Raw genomic sequence first — 18,152 nt, forward strand, 5'->3', positions numbered from 1 at the left:
ATCAGACACATGCACGCCTTCCCCGCTAAGATGAAGTCAAGTAGAGCACAAAGGAAATGCTTACCCCATCAGAAGGGTGGGTGATCCAGCCGATCTCTGAGGTCTCTCTAGTTGTATCCAGAAGTATTTCTGTTTATATTTAAATAAATAGATAAATAGAGAGCCAAACAAACAAGCAAACAAATACTTTGTGCTTTTCCAAGTCAGGCTAAAACCCTACTTGCTTCTCGTAAGATTATCTCTGAAAAAAAACCCACCCAGAACCCAAAACTATGTCTTGTAGAGAGCTTCCACACACCCAGAATGTACATTCATGTTTTGAGATACAACAGGCTACATCCATACTAGTAAATTAAGCAGGCCCAAGACAGGGGCAGAGGCACAGGGCACAAAATCATGCTAACTCATGGTCAGCAGGTTGCACGGCAATATTCTGGCCATGTGAAAACTTCCCCAGACAAGCATAAGCACACTGAAAGCACAGAGTGGAGTTATCATAACAAGCAGTACAGATGGGGCCACCCTCTTTTTGGAAAGGAAAGGGTGAGACAGAGAGATGAATTGTATGAATGCATGCCAGTCTTCTCAGGACCATGGTTGCTCATTTTATTTACAGGTGTAAATATGGACGCAAGGCAAGACACTTTTGTTTCCAACTCTGGAACCAAATTCTGTGGGAGTTTAGGATGATGGTCTAGTTGATCCTGGAATGGATTCACCTTGTTCTGGAGCTGGGCATTAATTAGGCTGCAAACCTGTGTACGAGTCCCAGTTTTATCAGAAAATCAGTATTAAATAGTCTCTTGCACTGTACTGCTCAGGAGAAGGGTACATGCAGAACTTCACAGGCCTAATTTATTCCCATGACTGGTCTGCATTTCCATTGTTACTGAATCTACCACTGGAGACAGTGTCCTGAGTTACTTTTCTTCCCAGCAGCTGGTACAGGGCTGTGGTCTGGCTTTATTCTGGCAATAACACTGATAACACACCGATGGTTTAGTTGTTGCTCAGTACCGCTTACCCTGATCAAGGACTTTTCAGTCTCATGCTCTGCAGTGAGGAGGGGCACAGGAAGCTGGGAGGAAGCAGAGACAGGACACCTGACCCAAACTAGCCAAAGGGGTATTCTATACCACAGCACATCATGCCCATTATAGAAACTGGGGGGAGTTACCAGGAAGGGAGCAATCAGTGGTTGGGTCAGGCTGGGTATTGATCAGCAGGTGCTGAGTAATTGTATTGTGCATCACTGTTGTCTGCTTGTGGTTTTTTGTTTTGGTTTTGTTTACTCCCACTTTTAGTTTTCTCTCTCTCTCCTTGTTACTTTCCTTTTCATTATTAGTATTATGTTGTACTTTAACTATTAAACTGTTCTTATTCAACCCACTGGCTCTACTTTTTTTCCCAATTCTCTTCCTCATCCCACTGTGGGGAGGGGAAAGGGTGAATCAGCAGCTGCTTAGGCCGGGGTTAAACCATGACAGGCGGATACTAGCCTTGATTGCTCCTGGAGATACTGTTTTCTGTTCAGGGACAAAGACAGCACATGCTATACTATGCTATGCATAAGAAAGACTCCATCCAATACGTATTTACCTGTGTTGATAGATACTGAACAAATCAACTGCTTTAGCTTACAACTCTCAAAAGTCTCTCTCATTTGCTTATTTTATTTTTTCTATCTTGTTGCTTTGTTTAAAAAAATCCCCCAAAACAAACACAAAAAACCCCAAACCCCAACAGGAACATCCAGCTTATTTACAAACAGGATTCATTATTCCTCTTGCTATGATATGATTGTCTATGTCCTACGCAGGAGAGATCCTCAATATTTTCTATTTCCAAATTATGGATTGCTGACTTCACTATCCCTGTCAATGCTCCTGGGGATTCATTCCACTTTAATCAGTGTAAAGGAAAGACCAGACTCATCCTAAAACAGACACGATCAAGTGAGCAAGTTAATCCAGACCTTAGGCTTCATTGATGTCCCCAGACTGATGTTCCCTATATTCCTACAGGAAATAATTTATTTCTGAGATCTTTGTGAAGAGCCAATGCAGTTCCTTGCTTTAAAAGTGCAAAATACCTGGGCTGGATACTTTGCCAGAACTGGAAAGAGCTACTGGTTAAGGCTAAAGCACAATCCCCTTTACCTAACAGGCCTCAGGAAATGCTGAGCAGTTTGGTCCCCTTGGATATTTCAGCTCAAGTGCCTCCTCTGAGCATCAGAACATCTGTGAAAAGCTGATGCTCCTTAAGGCATAACCTTCCCCTAGGCTGTCCTGACAGCAGAGGGACTTGGCATTCTCCCATGCACACTACTGTCTCAACTGCACAGTCTGGCACAGGGGGAGCACTCTGTTATGTTAGTACTGTGCCACTGAGTTCCCAACCCTGGCTTTGATATGCTGGAATAATGTACAAGGTCATTTTTCATTAAAGAAAGAATCTTTTTTCCAATCAGGTCTGGCTCTGCCATGTATAATGCAACTGTCCCGTGGAAGCTCAAAGTCAAAACAAAACAAAGCAGGGATGGAAAGCCAGATAAAAAGTTTGAAAGCAAAGAAGAGAGGAAATAGAAAAGACTTCTCAACACCCTGGGCTCTGCCACAATTAGCAGGACGTACATTTTTGAGATGGCTTCTCATCACTGGGCAAGGTAATCTTTACCAAGCACGTAAGTATTTCACAGATGAACAGACACAGGCAATCTGAAACAGACAGAACTGTCCCTCTCACAATAAGTAAATTAAGTCAGAAAGCATTAGCAGACCAAGAAAAGCACACAAGAATGTTATGGGCATAAATCTTACTTGGTGACTTACTGTCAAAAGTCCCTCACTACTTTTCTTCTTTTTCTCCCTCTTGTACTGGCTGTGTGCGTTGAATCAGATCCCCAGTCACACTAGCTGCATGTACGCCTGTACACCTAACAACCTGTTAGACTGCTTTCTAATTCTGAGGACAACAGGCGCACTGTGGTTTGTGTCCACATGGCTAAAAACTCCAACCCCACAGAAGTGCACGGCTGCATCCATACCATCTCTCAGAAATGGTCGTTGGTCCACTCTAACCTCTGACCTATGCTTAGGCACTGTTTAGGATAAGGTTAGTTGGCATGGGCCAAACCCATGACTGTGCTAATAATTTAGCTGTATGAATGACTGCATAGCAATGTACAGGTATGAGCCTTCACTTTGTCACTTTGTTAGTACTGATGTAGCATTCCACATCCTCACTGTGCTGCGTCAGACCAGTATTCAACTGCTCTAAAGTGCAGATAGCAACGATCTGTTTAGCTGAATTTACCAACCTGGAAGAAAAAAGGTTTACACCTTTTCTATGCTGCTCAAAATCAAGGGTCTTGCAAGACCAGCTCAGGCCCAGGCCCAGGCTAGTCCATGATGTTGCCAAATACAACTGATTTGAAGTGACCTCAGGGTATCAACAGAACAATATTCCACTCTGGATTAAAAATAAAGAATAATTAAGGCATCTGAGTAATCTGGAGGCTTTTAAACACATGAAATTATGACAGTTCTTTGATTCCTGCTTTAATCTTACATTTTTTTGAAGACTGAGATTCCAGTTTCTTACTAGACTTATTTTAGTTCAAAGAAGAGAAAAGTAGCTGATGAAACATCCTCCTTTATTTCTCTTCCCTGAACTAAAAACCAACATTTTTTATAGAAGGGTCAAGTGGATTCATTACACTCTTCAAACAAAATTCAGAATTAACAGCACTCTCATTTCAGTGTCCTCTGTTCTTGCAGTCCAGAAAGGCTGAAATAAAAATACCAAAGATTTGTGCTAATACCAGTCTATATGTACCACCACAAACCAATCTCTTGGGCTACACTGTACTATAATGTCAACAGCACGATCAAGTGGGCAGAGGCTGGAAGTTGCTTTCACAGATCAGGCTGTTCAAAATAGGCATGTCAATGATTTTCAGATTTTGGTTAGCCTATACCTTCAAGCAAGACAGTTCACTGCTTGTGTTACAGGCAAAATGTTCCCTGATGCAAGTGAATGACAATTCATCCAAAGATGATTGACCCTTGCACAACCTTCATGTAGGCAGACATGTTCTAACAGCTTTTTGGATTGCAGAGATGGCCGGCTTTCTGAATTGAAGAACACTTGCCCTCAGAGTCTCAACAGTGGAGTGGTGCAAGAGGGAATTATACAACCCAAGTCTAGGCAAATCATAGCCACTGAAAAAAAAAGTTGATACTGAGAAGACAGCGAAAGAATCCCTTTACCTCTGGGATAAGGAAGCTGGGGCTAAGAATGACCACACCATAGAATCACAGAATGAAACAAGCTGGAAGGGAGATATAGAGGTCATCTTGATCAACACCCCTCTCAAGACAAGGCTAAATTACAGTATGTTTCTCAAGGCCTTGTCCAGTTGAATTCTGAATACATCCGGATGTTCATGTACTTTGGTAGACAAAGTAAAGGGCAGTAGGGTAAAAGGCAACATTCAGAGACACTGCTTTGCTATGCAGCTGAATGCCCCAAGCAGCAAAGCTCTCTAGCTTAACAGACTTCTTGAAAAGAACTGAAATATTACTGGGTTTGTTCTGCCTTATGTGATCATGCCTTGAACACAAAGAAGTAGGAAGATTGCAAATGCTCACTAAAAGGGCTGTAAAGAGAAAGCGTTCTCTGGTCTTGTACAAAAATATTTTTAGGGCTTGCTAAATCCAGTAACCTCACATAAGCAAGGCTGCTGTAGCTCCATGTCCCCAGCTCCAACCAATAACAAGGTTGACTGGGTATTCCCAATAGGCACACACACAAACACATGCAGGCACTGCACATATACAGCCAGCTACAAAGATCAACACAGACATAAACACTCACCAGTCATGCAAACAGAAACAGCACCACCAACGGTCTCATCCTGCTCCCCTTTCTGACTGGTCAGGGTGAAGGTCTGTTAGTGGGAAATATATATGCATTTATATATAATATGGATCCCTGCCATAACTGTTCTTAAACATTTGGTCTCCAGTAGCTGACCTCTGGATCTGTGGTCTCTCCATTTGCTGGCACCTGCATATATAAGCACCTGAAGCTTGCAGCCCCACTCCTGTTCCTAGTTTCAGACACCCTCACTCACTGATACATCAATTCACACATAGGCACACTATGGATCCTTTACCAACTGGCTTTAGGCATGCAGCCTACCCAGTAGGTGGTCCTGGATTCTTCTTCTCCTAGATTGCTGGCACTTGGACATGTAAGCCTCCAAGGCTCTCAAGCAGTTGCTGTAGTGCTGCCCCACTCCACAGAACCCCAGTTACACATACAAACACATGCTCAAGCACATGCACTACAGACCCTTCCAGTAACTGGTCTTGGACAATCAGCCTACCCAGGATTTGGCCCTTGGATTGTCTTTTCTCCATTTGCACAGAGACACACAATACACAGACAAGACTCTCTTGGAACCCCAGAACTTCAGGTACCCCTGGACCTCCCGATCCCTTTAGTACATAACTCCTCCAGCTGTCTGGCTTACAGACACACACACAAACAAACAGGTCTCTCTAGTCCCCCCTGGCTTTCCAACCCATTTACTCTACTAAACAGCTAGTCTGGCTTGATAGTTGCTAGAGATAACAGACTCACTCATATAAGCTTGCTCACCCCAGATGCTGGCATCCCAGATGCACTGATCCTATGACCTGTGGTCCAACTTGAGTTCCTGGCACCTGATTTGCATCCATTTCAGCCTCTCCGGATGCTGTCATTTAAACACCATATAGACATATACACACAAAATAAAGCCTCCTCACCCAGGTAACTGGTGAAATATTGAATTTAGGAAGATAGGACAGACTGTGGTGATCAAATGCAGGTCAAAGCCTGGCAGGCATATTGACCAGCAGCCTGTTTACACATGACTAGGCCCTTTTTTCTCTATTTTCTCACACTTGATCCTCTCCGAAACCACCTCGATCCCTCCCTTTCCCCACTTACAGCTCCTCCTCTAAAGGGGAGGGAAGTTTTGCAGAAGCCCCAAATGATCTTCCCTACATCAGGTAAGTCCCTTGCCCCCCTTGGCAGTAATCCCTCTCATTCTGCAAGGTGCTCCAGAGAGCACTTCCACTGACTTATCTTAATGGGTTCCATGCCCACACAATGGGCAGATCATACTCCTGTGACAGTCCCGGGAGAAGCTAGGTCAGGGTGCTTATTTCTCTACTAGGTTACTCAGGTTCCCATTCATTTCACTGTTCCTCTGTGCTCCTTTGAGCATGGGGAGAGAAGCCTTTTATCAAACAGATGAACAAACATATTTATATATATGGGGGCTATCACTTCGAGACAGAATACAGTGAAACCTTTGGGAAGCCTTGAATACACTAGAACTGCCAAAACTAAACAGCTGTTGTGATGAAGTAAGTGGCTACTGACATATGCAACTGTAACAAGTATTTTATCTTCAAAGAATTAGTTGATGAAACAAGTAAAAAACCAAACAAAAATAGATCAAAAATCCCACTTGTTCATATCTACGCAAAGATTGCTGATATTTACTAAAAGTCAGCTATGACCTAACATGAAACACAAGCTATAGAGTTATAAAATACGACTCTTAATAGAAGAGGATATGTACAAAACCATCCTATATAAGACAAATGAGTTTAATTTTTTTTTTCTTGGATAAATCTATACTGTGAAAGATATTCCTGCAGTGAATGTTCCTGTATTACTTCTCATAAGCACTCATAAGCAATTAATGAAAAAAAGCTATCTGGGGCTAGTGGAATATGTATTTAGTGAGTTCCATGAAATACAGTATTTTTCAACCACTCACTATGTCAGATCAAAATGTTGACATTGTCAGAACATCAAACTTGTCATCCACATGGAGGAATTCTCACACCGCAATCAGGAGTTACGTGCCATCTGTGAAAGATAGAAACGACAGCCAAATGGGCTATGATAGGGGAATACGCAGCTATTTGCCAGGTGGCACAGCTTTTAAGCTTTATGAATGACTGTATTTTTCTCTTTACCTCTTCTACTCTTTTGTTAAAGCTTTAGGGAAACTGCCAAAATTAGCTTGATGCACTAATTCCTCTGCTGATGTCAAGCCTGAAGCTTGCGAACAGCTTCGACACAGGGTTATGGTACATACCGAGCAATGGGGATGTTCTAGCACAGGGACTACAGTGTAATCTATTCTGGAAGAAAACTAATCAAGTAGAGCAATTGAGACTGACTGATTAAATAACCCAGATAGTCCTCCTCTTTCAAACAAACTGCACATCCAGCCCAGTCCCATTCACCTTCTGAATGGCTACAACAGGAGATTCCTGTGTCTTGGGCTTTCTAAGCATGTGGCAAAGATTTTGGCATGCAGGGAAGTGTCAGGAAAGAACTGGGAAAAATATAACAGAAAATCTTTGCTACGATTTTAATATTTAATGTGAATCACAAGCAACTGAAGTAAAAAGAGAATTTTACCTTTTTTTTCCCCCTGAAGTAAAAGAACATCCATTTCAACGTTTGTTTGTATATAACAAAACAAAAGGCAACAGTATTTCTCACACCGAAGATTACCTTCTAGGATATGTAATGATACGGTTTTCCTCCACTTCAAAGTCAAGTCAATTTGAGCAATCAATACATTATTTCCAAGAACCCAAGACAACAACCAGTTCATAGAAAAAAATAGGGAAACCAATGAAATAAGAATGCCTGACCTCACAATGTTTTCCTTGTGTATTCCCTTTTGCCAAGGAGACCTTTTTAATGCAAAAAGTTTCTCCCAAAGCAGAAGAATCATCCTCTATCTTGAACCTGTGGAAGATGTTTGGAAAGGCTGCCCAGCCACCCTGCAGGCTGGAGAGGTTCTTGTAGAATAAATGCAGTCTCTCACATGCAGAACACATCATTCCTCTGGAACGTAATTAATGAGTTCGGCAAAATGAACTCTGCTTGTGTTTACAGCTGTAAATATTTATAACTCAGTCAAAGCAAAACCAATATGCAGCTCTGTGCCTTAGTAAGACCTATTTCATTAGCAAGTCATCACTTGTTTTCAGCTACTCTGACTGCAGCCCATCAGGCATTCTTCAACTCTATGCATCACTAACATTCACAATCAGGAAGGAACCTACAAAAAAGATAAAACTGTACACTGTAATTACAGTACAGATATAGATACCCACAGAACTAAAATTTCTGTGTATTGCTATACATATTTTTCAGAAAGAGGACAAAAACCCGATTTTTTCACCCAGCATGTAGCTCACAAATAATGCTTCCAAAACTAAAACCTCAAAAACTCTTGCAGAGCCTTAAACACCGGGAAATGTAATCTTAAGGAAAAACCTTTGTGCATTCTCATTTCCTTTTATTAGCTGTGAATGTTCCATCCCTGGCAGTGTTCAAGGCCAGGCTGAATGGAGTCTTGGGTGACATGGTTTAATGTGAGGTGTCCCTGCCCACGGCAGGGGGGTTGGAACTGGATGATCTTAAGGTCCTTTCCAACCCTAACTACTCTATGATTCTATGATCATAGCCAAAATAATATGTTTACGAATGTCTTCTATTTGCAAAACAGTTTTCCCTCATGCTTCCCATGAAGGTTTTTTCCTAGTCTAAAAATCATCTCTGGAAAACTCTGGACAGACATGGTCATTCCTAGTGAATTCAGTGTGTCCAAATACTAGATCTGTACCAAATTAGTTCAGCCTAATTCCTTTTAATGCATCAACAACAACAACAGTAATCAGAAAAACACTTTCAACTGCTTACAAGAACTTCTTTATGTTTGAGTCATGAAGGGGTTGAAAGTCCCATTAAGTCACGCAAAAGGGTACTGCCTTCCTTATATCTGAAAAACATTCTACATAAAAAGCATTTACTCTCAATGTGATGTACAGAACGATGATTTGAATACTTTCAGTATTTTTCTTCCCCTTTCTACAGCTTCTCCTTCTATTCTTAACAATTTACATTAAGGTTTTAACAACACTGTTTTTCCCGTTAGAAAATTTCAAACAAAGCCTAGCTTGAGATAAAAAATGATTTACTTTCAGACTGTTTAAATCTAACCCAAATGGCTGAGAAACACTTCAAAGAAAAATTATCTTGATTGATTTTCAAGCTTCTTTCAGTTGGAGGCAAGACATATTTTAGACACCACCTAAAACTTAACACAAAATCTTACAAAAACTAACAACCAAAGTGGATATTACCTATATTTTGCAACTTATATCTGAAACATCAAGTTTTTACTATATATAATAATGAGTCAACAAAATGGCCACAGGCCTTTTCGGTTCCTTATGGATAACTCTGTAGGAAAGCAAAGCCTTCTACATAGTTATCATCAGACTTTCCATCCCCAATGCATAATCCTTCTTTGTGTCTTGACCACAACAAAAATACTTACCTCGGAGATGCAAACTAGCCTTACAGTTCAATCCTAGGACCGTGTAGCACAGTCATAATGCAAGGTGCTGACTTCCCAGACTCTGAATTAAGAGTCAAAATTCAGCTCATTGGGTGCCTTTACTGCTTCATCTCCACAGGCAGAATTTTACTGTCCTATTTAAATGCAGGCAATTCAACCATGTGATCTATGAAGCTATATCACACAGTGTTTTCTAAACTCCACACACTTACACAAGTGATCACTGAATTCCAAAAGTGTCAGTTCCCATAGGCATCACTGAGTTACTTCACATATGCAGAGAATGGACATTTTTCCTCCCTTTTCTATCTATATTCCTCTACCAGTTACACTAAGGAGTAACATAGTGCTTTATGAAACCACTCTTAAATCAGCAATTAACAGTGTTGCAGATATTTAAGAATTTGTATTATAATATTACATCAATTATTTCCTCTCTGAACCTCCCCTTTCATTCTCTTCCTACTAAGAGAAAGGATGCTTTAACAAGCTTTTCTCTTCATCATCATCTTCCCAATCTCCACCTTCTTTTTCTTAGATCTAACACTATGCCCCTTTCCTTTCCTCTAGGGAAGGTCTTTCCTTCCTTGTCTGTCTCTGATTCCCTCTCCCTCCTCTCTTTTTTCAGAGGCTTTCACATATGCAAGAGATGAACATTCACCACAAAACAGTGCAGTTCACTGAGCACATGTAGCTGCAAGGGTATTTCTTGGAACAAACAAGAGGGTTGTTTACAGTACCTCTGCCCTTCTCTAACTCTCTCCTACAGTCTCATTTTACATCTTTCTCTCATCACCCTCCCTCCTATAATGTCTTCTTTCTCCTCCCGTTTTCTTGGCCTCTCTTTTTCCCTGTCCACCCTTTTTCTACCCTGTCTTTACTGCTCTCTCCCTCTTCTCCTCTGCTGGTTGAACACAAACTGCCTCTTCTTGTTAACACAAAGCATTCTCTCCATATAAATATGTGTATGAGGTCAGTTGTTCAGATGGCAGAGACAAAAAATCCTGATTTCAGCTCACTGGATGCTGCGATGTAGAACAGCATAAACATCAAGAGATTGTTTCAAAGAACAAACATGGTGTAACAGGAATCAAACACATGCAAAGCATAAACAAGGAGCTTATTCCCAGGGCAAGCAAAAATATTGTTTGCTGCTATAACTTCTAAGATAGCTAGTAAAAATGCTCACTAATGGTCCTTCATAAGACTGTTTGCCTGTCCCATTAGAAACAATACTAATATCTTTTTACACCTCATGAGACAGTCATCAACCATCAAACAGGAAATCATGTGCCCAATGTTCATCTGGAAGAGGATAAACACATTGGCGAGCACACTTTCGTCTCTAGAGAAAACACTGTTGAGTTGCTGCATTACACAAAATTTGTTCTTACCTTCTAGTGAGGTTACTAGATGAAAGCAGCAGACCATCCAGAGTGAACCCATTCCTACCACTCTTCTTGAACTGATGCCAGCATTAGAATCCATGAAGACTCTGTGTAGATACAACCATCTCCAAAAAACACACACCACTGACTTGAAGTGGCCAGAGATTTCTTGGAGTGTTTTAATGTCTTCCCAAATCAAAGCACAGAGTCCTTCACACAGAAATACTGGTTAACAGAAAACAGAGGGTGGAAACAGAAATCAGGTCACAATAATACAGAACTGGCAGGTTTCTTTCACGCACTCCATCATTTACTACTTCCAAGATACAGGTGAAAAACAGTAGCCCAGACCAGTGTTTACGATAGACCCACACCTCCCACCCCTCAAGACTTCAGTCCCAGTTGTTTTGTACACTGTCAGTGCACACAGATTTTGATATATTCAAGGCATCAGTGAGAGTGGAGTTCCCAGATCAGTGTTAATTTGTTCAACAGCACAGGCTGTATTCTTAATGCATCTTTGGCAATGTCTCTTTGAAGGTCTTCATTCAATTTCCCCTGTATGGTTTCCAAATTCTGTCTCTTATAATTTACACTTTGCCTTTTCAGGATCTGCAGGGCAAGTAGCCATGACAGGAGTTTCTGCCATTTATGACAATACAAATCTGCACTGCTAACACACTTGTAATTGCATTTCAGATGCAGGCATTTGTCTCTTTAAGCATTATGACTGTACAACGCTATTGAAGCTGGACAGGTTTTATTCCCATTAATACGTCATAGGTGACAAACTGACATATAGGCTTATCTCTCAGTCAGGGAGCAGTGTGTAGCCTAATCCAGCACTGCATTAGATCAAGCAAGGTATTTCTGGCTCCATATGCCCAATTCTCAGCCCAGCAGACAAATATCATGGTAATATGCAGGTTACAGGCAAAAAGCCAGTATGCATTGTTTCTTTAGGTTCCCTTAGTGCAGAGCATTGAGAACACTTCCATGTCTTCAGTGAGACAGTGAAGCGTAGCTAAGGAGAAAGAAAAATATCTCGGGCAATATGGAGAAATGGCTCAATAACTGGGCTGAAATAGGGAAGAAAAGAGTTGTAATTAAAAGGGGCAGCCTCGCTGCAATTATCTGAAAACCTAGCAATGGGGAATTTAGCAAGATAGGCATAGCAGAGAAAAAAAGCAGCCTGAAGAGTATGAGAATAGGCAATGGAATCCAATTTTATTTGCTTTATTAAAGAGGGGAAGAGATTACTGGGCAGGATGGATAGTTCTCTCTTACACTGCCCCTAACGAGAAGATAAAGCACCAAACACAGATGAATCAAAAGCACCGTGGACATCACTAAAATGTAAGAAAACTAAAGGGACTACCACAAAACAGGCAGAACTAAAAACCCCTACTACCAAGAAGCAGACACAAACCCATTTCTGGCTCCAAGAAAACCAACTGTTCTCCTTCCAGCCCACCTGTGCTTTTCTCTTAACAACATCTGTTCGGCTTACCCTGGCAGACCCTGTATCCCAGTGATTTTGTACTGCTCTTCAGGAGGCATCATACAGCCTTTGTCTGAATTACACTGGAAATCTGTTTTTCATTGAAAGGAACTGTGGCAAAAGCAAAAAGCTGGGTTTGATTTAGCAGTTAAAAAAGGTAAATCTTTATTTTTGTCTTTTTGGTTCTGCGTTTTCCACACCTCAGTGAAAAATGCTTACTCCATCATGAAGGGTAGAGGAGAACATTATGGAAGCATTTAAGGGAGAGTAGGAGGGAAGTACCAGCCTCTCTGAATTAAAGAGTACCAAACCCTAAATTGCCCTGCCCTTCCCCCCCAGCACTTGATGTATGCAGAATCTGACTACACCCAAAGACACTCATCCTTCATTCTTCAGTTCTCCTACTATTTCTTCCCTACACCCAACTACTTAAACAGAAACCTCAAACCATCCCAACTTTTAAACCACCCTCTTCTCTTGTCCACACAAGCACCTTTCCATGGCCTTCTCTGCTTGTTACTTCTTCCAAAACCGGTTTCAGACAGATTTCTCCTTGCTACAGAATACACCATCCCCCATTCTCCTTCAAATCCTACTGCAAAGTAATACACCTTCCATGCACAGGATACTTCAACAAGCTTCCTTAAATGACCTTTCTCAAGCTCTCTCTCTTCCAGCTACACAGAACTTGCTATCCAGCTGTCAATCCTTCTTATGCTAATCCTTCCATAAAGGATTCTAAACCATTTTTTGGGTGTATATACTTCCTTGGCTAGTAGAATGATCTCCAACTCCCTGCAAGTCCTGAAAATCATACAGTATTTGAAAAGCATGACAGGTCCTGAGGATCCAAATGTCTTTTAATGATCCATCACTATAAAACAGTGAAGATCCCAAGCAGTCAGAAAAGACCATTTATATATTGCCTTTGCTTTAGTATCAAACTCCATGAGATGAGAGATGGAAGTCTCCAGGTTATCTTACATTATTCACCAATGGCTATCATGGTTGTTTACTTTGGCACCATCACTGGGGTATCTGGATTACCAAAATGTAATTATGCTGAAGATCCCAATAAGAGCAATGAATACAATCTTCACCAGTATTTCCAAACCCCCTGGTTTCTTAGCTGAACAACCAGCAGGGGAGAAGAATTCCTCAGGAAGATTTTCAAGGTGAGTTTGAACATCTCCAAGCATGGAGATTCCTCAGCTGTTCTGGGCATCTGTTCCAGTGCTGAACCACTACTGGGATCTGCTTTTTCTTCCCTACGTATATATATACATATATATATATATATACACATACACACACACACACCTTCAGGATCTCCCTTGCTCTCCTTGTTGTATATCTCAATAGAAGTGTCAGCTTTGGCCCAGCATCTCAAGGCTTCTTGTACACAACACTGCAAACACAAACCGTGTCAGCTGGAAAGCCCTGAATGTGAAACACAGCATGCCTGGCTTAACTGGCAGTGTTTACAGCCTGTTTCTTCTCACCAGACCAAGCCAGTGCTGTGATTTCTCACTTTTTGTGAAGTGGGAACACTTTAGTACAGGCTCCAGGCAAATGATGCTCAGTGCTACAAAACAGATAGTGATAGTGCTCCCATGTTTACTAAGACAAAAGACACTTGTACAGGTCTGTGCTTGAGAGATTTCTGTCACAAAGGGCACTGCAATGTGCCCATCTTGCACGTAAACTGTGGCAAACATGAAGTATTTCATGCAGCCAGTACCCCCGCAGTGGTTTCCATATACAAATAAATATGCAAATAAAAGATTTCCTCAAAATTCAGGCATTGTCAATGAAGACACCTTAAGAGCCACAGTGCACTAGTGTTGCTAAATAGGTCAAGCACTGATCTGAAATTCTCTTCCATCAGTGCATTTGTTTTTATTAGAAAGGAAGCTCCTAGGTTTGTGTAGTCACTCATTTTAGAGGACTGCAATGGCTTACGTCTTCAGTCTTAATGGAGGTGGTAATGCACATGGCAAATCTAAGAGGGATCTCCTTGGAATGGACTGAGTGTTTTTCTTCTGGGTTTGCCTGGCACCCCGAGACTGATCAAGAACAGTGACAACTACACAAACAATCTTAATTCTCTGCTGGTCATAGGTTCTGCTGGACCGAAGCTTTAAAGAAAACCCCTTGCTTTCTAATCCTTTCAACACTGCAGAACCTGACATCAAATAGCAGTTAAGCTTTCATCAGAACAATGCACCTGCCCGGGTTCAGAGCAGGAATTAGGCATTTAGGATTAAGAATAAAGCTAGTTTGCTCAGGGACTGCACAAGCCTCCTGGTGAAGAGATGAGGGCCTGACAGTTTCTTCTTCTCCATGAATGAAATGTAGCTGTTTATGTAAGTTCTGTGAAATCAGAGCAAAGCAGAGGGAGCAGGAGGAACTGTTAGTGCCATAGCCCCTAACTCCTACACAAGACCTAAGGGTAGTTCCAATATTCTATTCCCTAAAAGCTGACAGGAGCTTGATCCACTGCAAGGAGATTGCTCCATCCTGCACTGCTTTGAAGAAATCCCAAACTCTAGTGCTGGTCCAAGTATTCTCAGGAGGCACGGAGGCCAACGGAAACAATAGGGCTGTCAACACAACATAAAAATTGACAATTCTTAATCAGGAGTTCCCAAGAGCCTTCCTTACTGGAAAAACACTTGCTGTGGTTTTGAATGTGCAGTCAAGAGAATCACAAGTATGTGTGCTTTAGTGCAAACTACTTTTCAAAACACACGAAAGAACACTGAAGCAGATTAATGTCCATCTAATGCACATTTCGTCTGTGTCTTCAGTGCAAGAAGAGGTGCTATTTGGGGACAGCTTGCAAGCTAGGCGTCTATGTGGCCCACTCCCCCACTATTCCTCCAACATCCACAAATGCAAGAGTAGGGTTGCTAGAGCATATTCCCCAATCCATTCTCTTCGGTATCTCTACAAGAATTTATTTAATCCTTGTTTTGATCTTTCAACAGATTTGAAAAGATACCTATCCCTGTGCAAGAAAGTACTTCTATCTATTTAAAGGGAGGGCCACGAGGATGGTCAGGGAACTGGAGCACCTCCTGTATGAAGACAGGCTGAAAAAGTTGGGGCTGTTCAGCCTGGAGAAAAGAAGGCTGTGTGGAGACCTCAGAGCAGCCTTCCAGTATCTGAAGGGGGCCTATAAGGATGCTGGAGAAGGACTCTTCATTAGGGACTGTAGTGATAGGACAAGGGGTAACGGGTTAAAACTTAAACAGGGGAAGTTTAGACTGGATATAAGGAATTCTTTACTGTGAGGGTGGTGAGGCACTGGAATGGGTTGCCCAGGGAAGCTGTGAATGCCCCATCCCTGGCAGAGTTCAAGACCAGGCTGGACAGAGCCTTGGGTGACATGGTTTAGCGTGAGGTGTCCCTGCCCATGGCAGGGGGGTTGGAACTGGATGATCTTAAGGTCCTTTCCAACCCAAACTATTCTATGATTCTATGAAAATTGTTCTACTAACTGAAGCTGAAATTATACAAATGCCAGATTTTGACTCTTTCTATTCCTCTTAATTGTTGCAAGAACTTTTCCAAATCACCTTGTTTTCTCCCACTGGAACAATGCTTCTTCTGCCTTCACTGTTAATTGAGTCCTCTAGGCCTATTTCACACTAGAAATCATCATATAGGTATAGCTCCCCTCTGCAACACTCAATTCAACAGATTTCCCTAATATTTGTCATACTTGTTTCCCACACAAAGCATCTAGATGCAAAATGAATGCACCTCAACAGTTCTTCAGGGCAGAGAAGAATGCTGTACCTTTGCAGGCACAGTCTTTCCACCTCTTGCACATTTTGCACTATGACTCATAATAGCTTAATATTATCTGTCAGTGAGAAGCATTAAAAAGATAAACGAGTACAACATCTGGCATAGTCAATAAACTGGAATTCCTATTAATTTGTACTGCACACCGATTCATCACATTAGGCAAAGCACCAAAAGTGGAATTAATACTTCTTCATACTCATCATAAATAGGGAACCATGACAGTGTTATACACCAACCAGGAGGCCTTACCTCCTCCTTTCCCCCCAGTTCTCTCCTACAATTGCTCCTTCACCACTGAGGTGCCTTTGCAGTTATGGCCACTAGGATAAATCATAGAATCCTAGAATAGTTAGGGTTGGAAAGGACCTTAAGATCATCTAGTTCCAACCCCACTGCCATGGGCAGGGAAATGTCGCTATGCTGCTGTGAAGAACTGTCACTCAATGCCTGTGCAACTCTTTGAACATGACATAACACTGCCTACCTTTCCTAGACAACAATTACAATAACTGGTATTCATAGAAATCTTTCTACAAACTCAAACAGAAAGTGAATGGTGAATGGGGAGAGAGCGACACATCATTTACACATCATTTATCACTCAGGATTTTAATATTATGGAGTTATGTGCTTTTTAAAAGAATTTATCACTAGGGCATATATAGCAGCACAGAGAATTGTTTAATCAAATATAGAAATCATTTCAATAGTTGCTGAATACCCTTCTGTCCTCTGTTACTGTCTGAGATTATTTTGAATGACTCCAAAGTATTTAAAAAACTATCTGAGAGTGGAATTTGTAATAAAGCCTTGAGGATCTTTTTATGGCCCATTCAGTTCATTAATTTAATTTGGAGATAAATGCTATAGATGTTAATGCATAACCTTAAAGGAATTATTTCTCAACAACATACGTCATAAAAGATTTCCTCTAGCCAGCTTGATCATTTGTTTCTTACAGATTATCTAAATAGGGTTGTGTCTGTGTCTTTTGGGATTCTTTAAGTTTACAATGACAATCCAAAGGCTGATTTTTGAATGCTCTCCAAAGAAAGCTATTTATTTCCTTGTTTACCATGGAAACAACAGGAGTCTTGAAGATGATCTTCCATGCTCTGATTATGCATTTCCTGGTGGGATACAAGTTAAGAACTTCCACAGCCCTTGAAGGGAATAGATGATTTTTTTTAAGCCCTTGAGGCTCAGATACAGTGCCCAGATTAGAAGCATAATCACTCTACAGTCAGTGGACTGAGCTGAATCATCTTCAGTGGGTAGCTAAGATCTGCACTGATTAAAAAAAAAGGAGTGATGGACAGCTAAGCAGCCCCTTCCGGATGACTCCTTAGGTACATCCTAAAGGTATCTGGGGAGATTCCGAGCCTCTGTGCTGTCTTTCAACCCACACAAGTGGCCACGTTAGCATTTCCTTAGATAACCACAGTGCTTTCATTTGACTCTCTTCCCTGACACATACACTTGGCTAGAGAAAGCTCACAGCTTTGCTTGTGACCCTACTTTTTCTTCCTAACCAAGATTCATTCACTGCTGCTGCTCTCACAGACTCCCTCAGCACCTCCCCATGATGTTTCATGGTTCATGATTAAAGATAGGGATTCTTTCTCCCACATGCTTGTCAGGTACTTGACTTATGTGCACATCAAGTACAACAAAGCTCCTGAATAAAAACTCTTCCCACCTCACAAGATTTGACTTAGTTGGCAATTTTTATAGTGATTCGTGTATTTTTCAAAGAAACATTGGTAATTAGACTCAAGTTTCTAACGTTAACACCTGGAAGCAAAATCCCACTCTAGAATATTAATAACATTATAGAATGAATGCATTGCTGTGTATGTTATCCATCATTTGCCTAATAGAAACTCTCCTAAAAATAATATGAATTGCAGCAACACAGAAATTACTACCACTGAATGTTCATACAATAAATAAGGGAGACTGCAGAAAGAAGACAGAAAAGAATCACCAGGTGCCC

The 18,152-nt window shown here is 41.3% G+C and overlaps 1 protein-coding gene across 1 annotated transcript in view; it reads right to left on the reverse strand.

Moving 5' to 3' along the window:
• LOC308218723 (ephrin type-B receptor 5) overlaps window positions 1–10,939 on the reverse strand; it is a gene marked incomplete at both ends in the record, with an annotated part of 40,670 nt that extends 29,731 nt beyond the window's left edge. The window contains 2 exons of the mRNA XM_080613083.1: window positions 65–129; window positions 10,846–10,939. Of these exons, the coding sequence (XP_080469209.1) occupies window positions 65–129; window positions 10,846–10,939 (159 nt within the window). The remainder of the gene's footprint in view (window positions 1–64; window positions 130–10,845) is intronic.
• Window positions 10,940–18,152: the final 7,213 nt, after the last annotated feature.

Source organism: Psittacula echo (assembly GCF_963264785.1).
Source record: "Psittacula echo genome assembly, chromosome: 3".
In the NCBI taxonomy this organism is placed as follows: Eukaryota; Metazoa; Chordata; class Aves; order Psittaciformes; family Psittacidae; genus Psittacula; species Psittacula echo.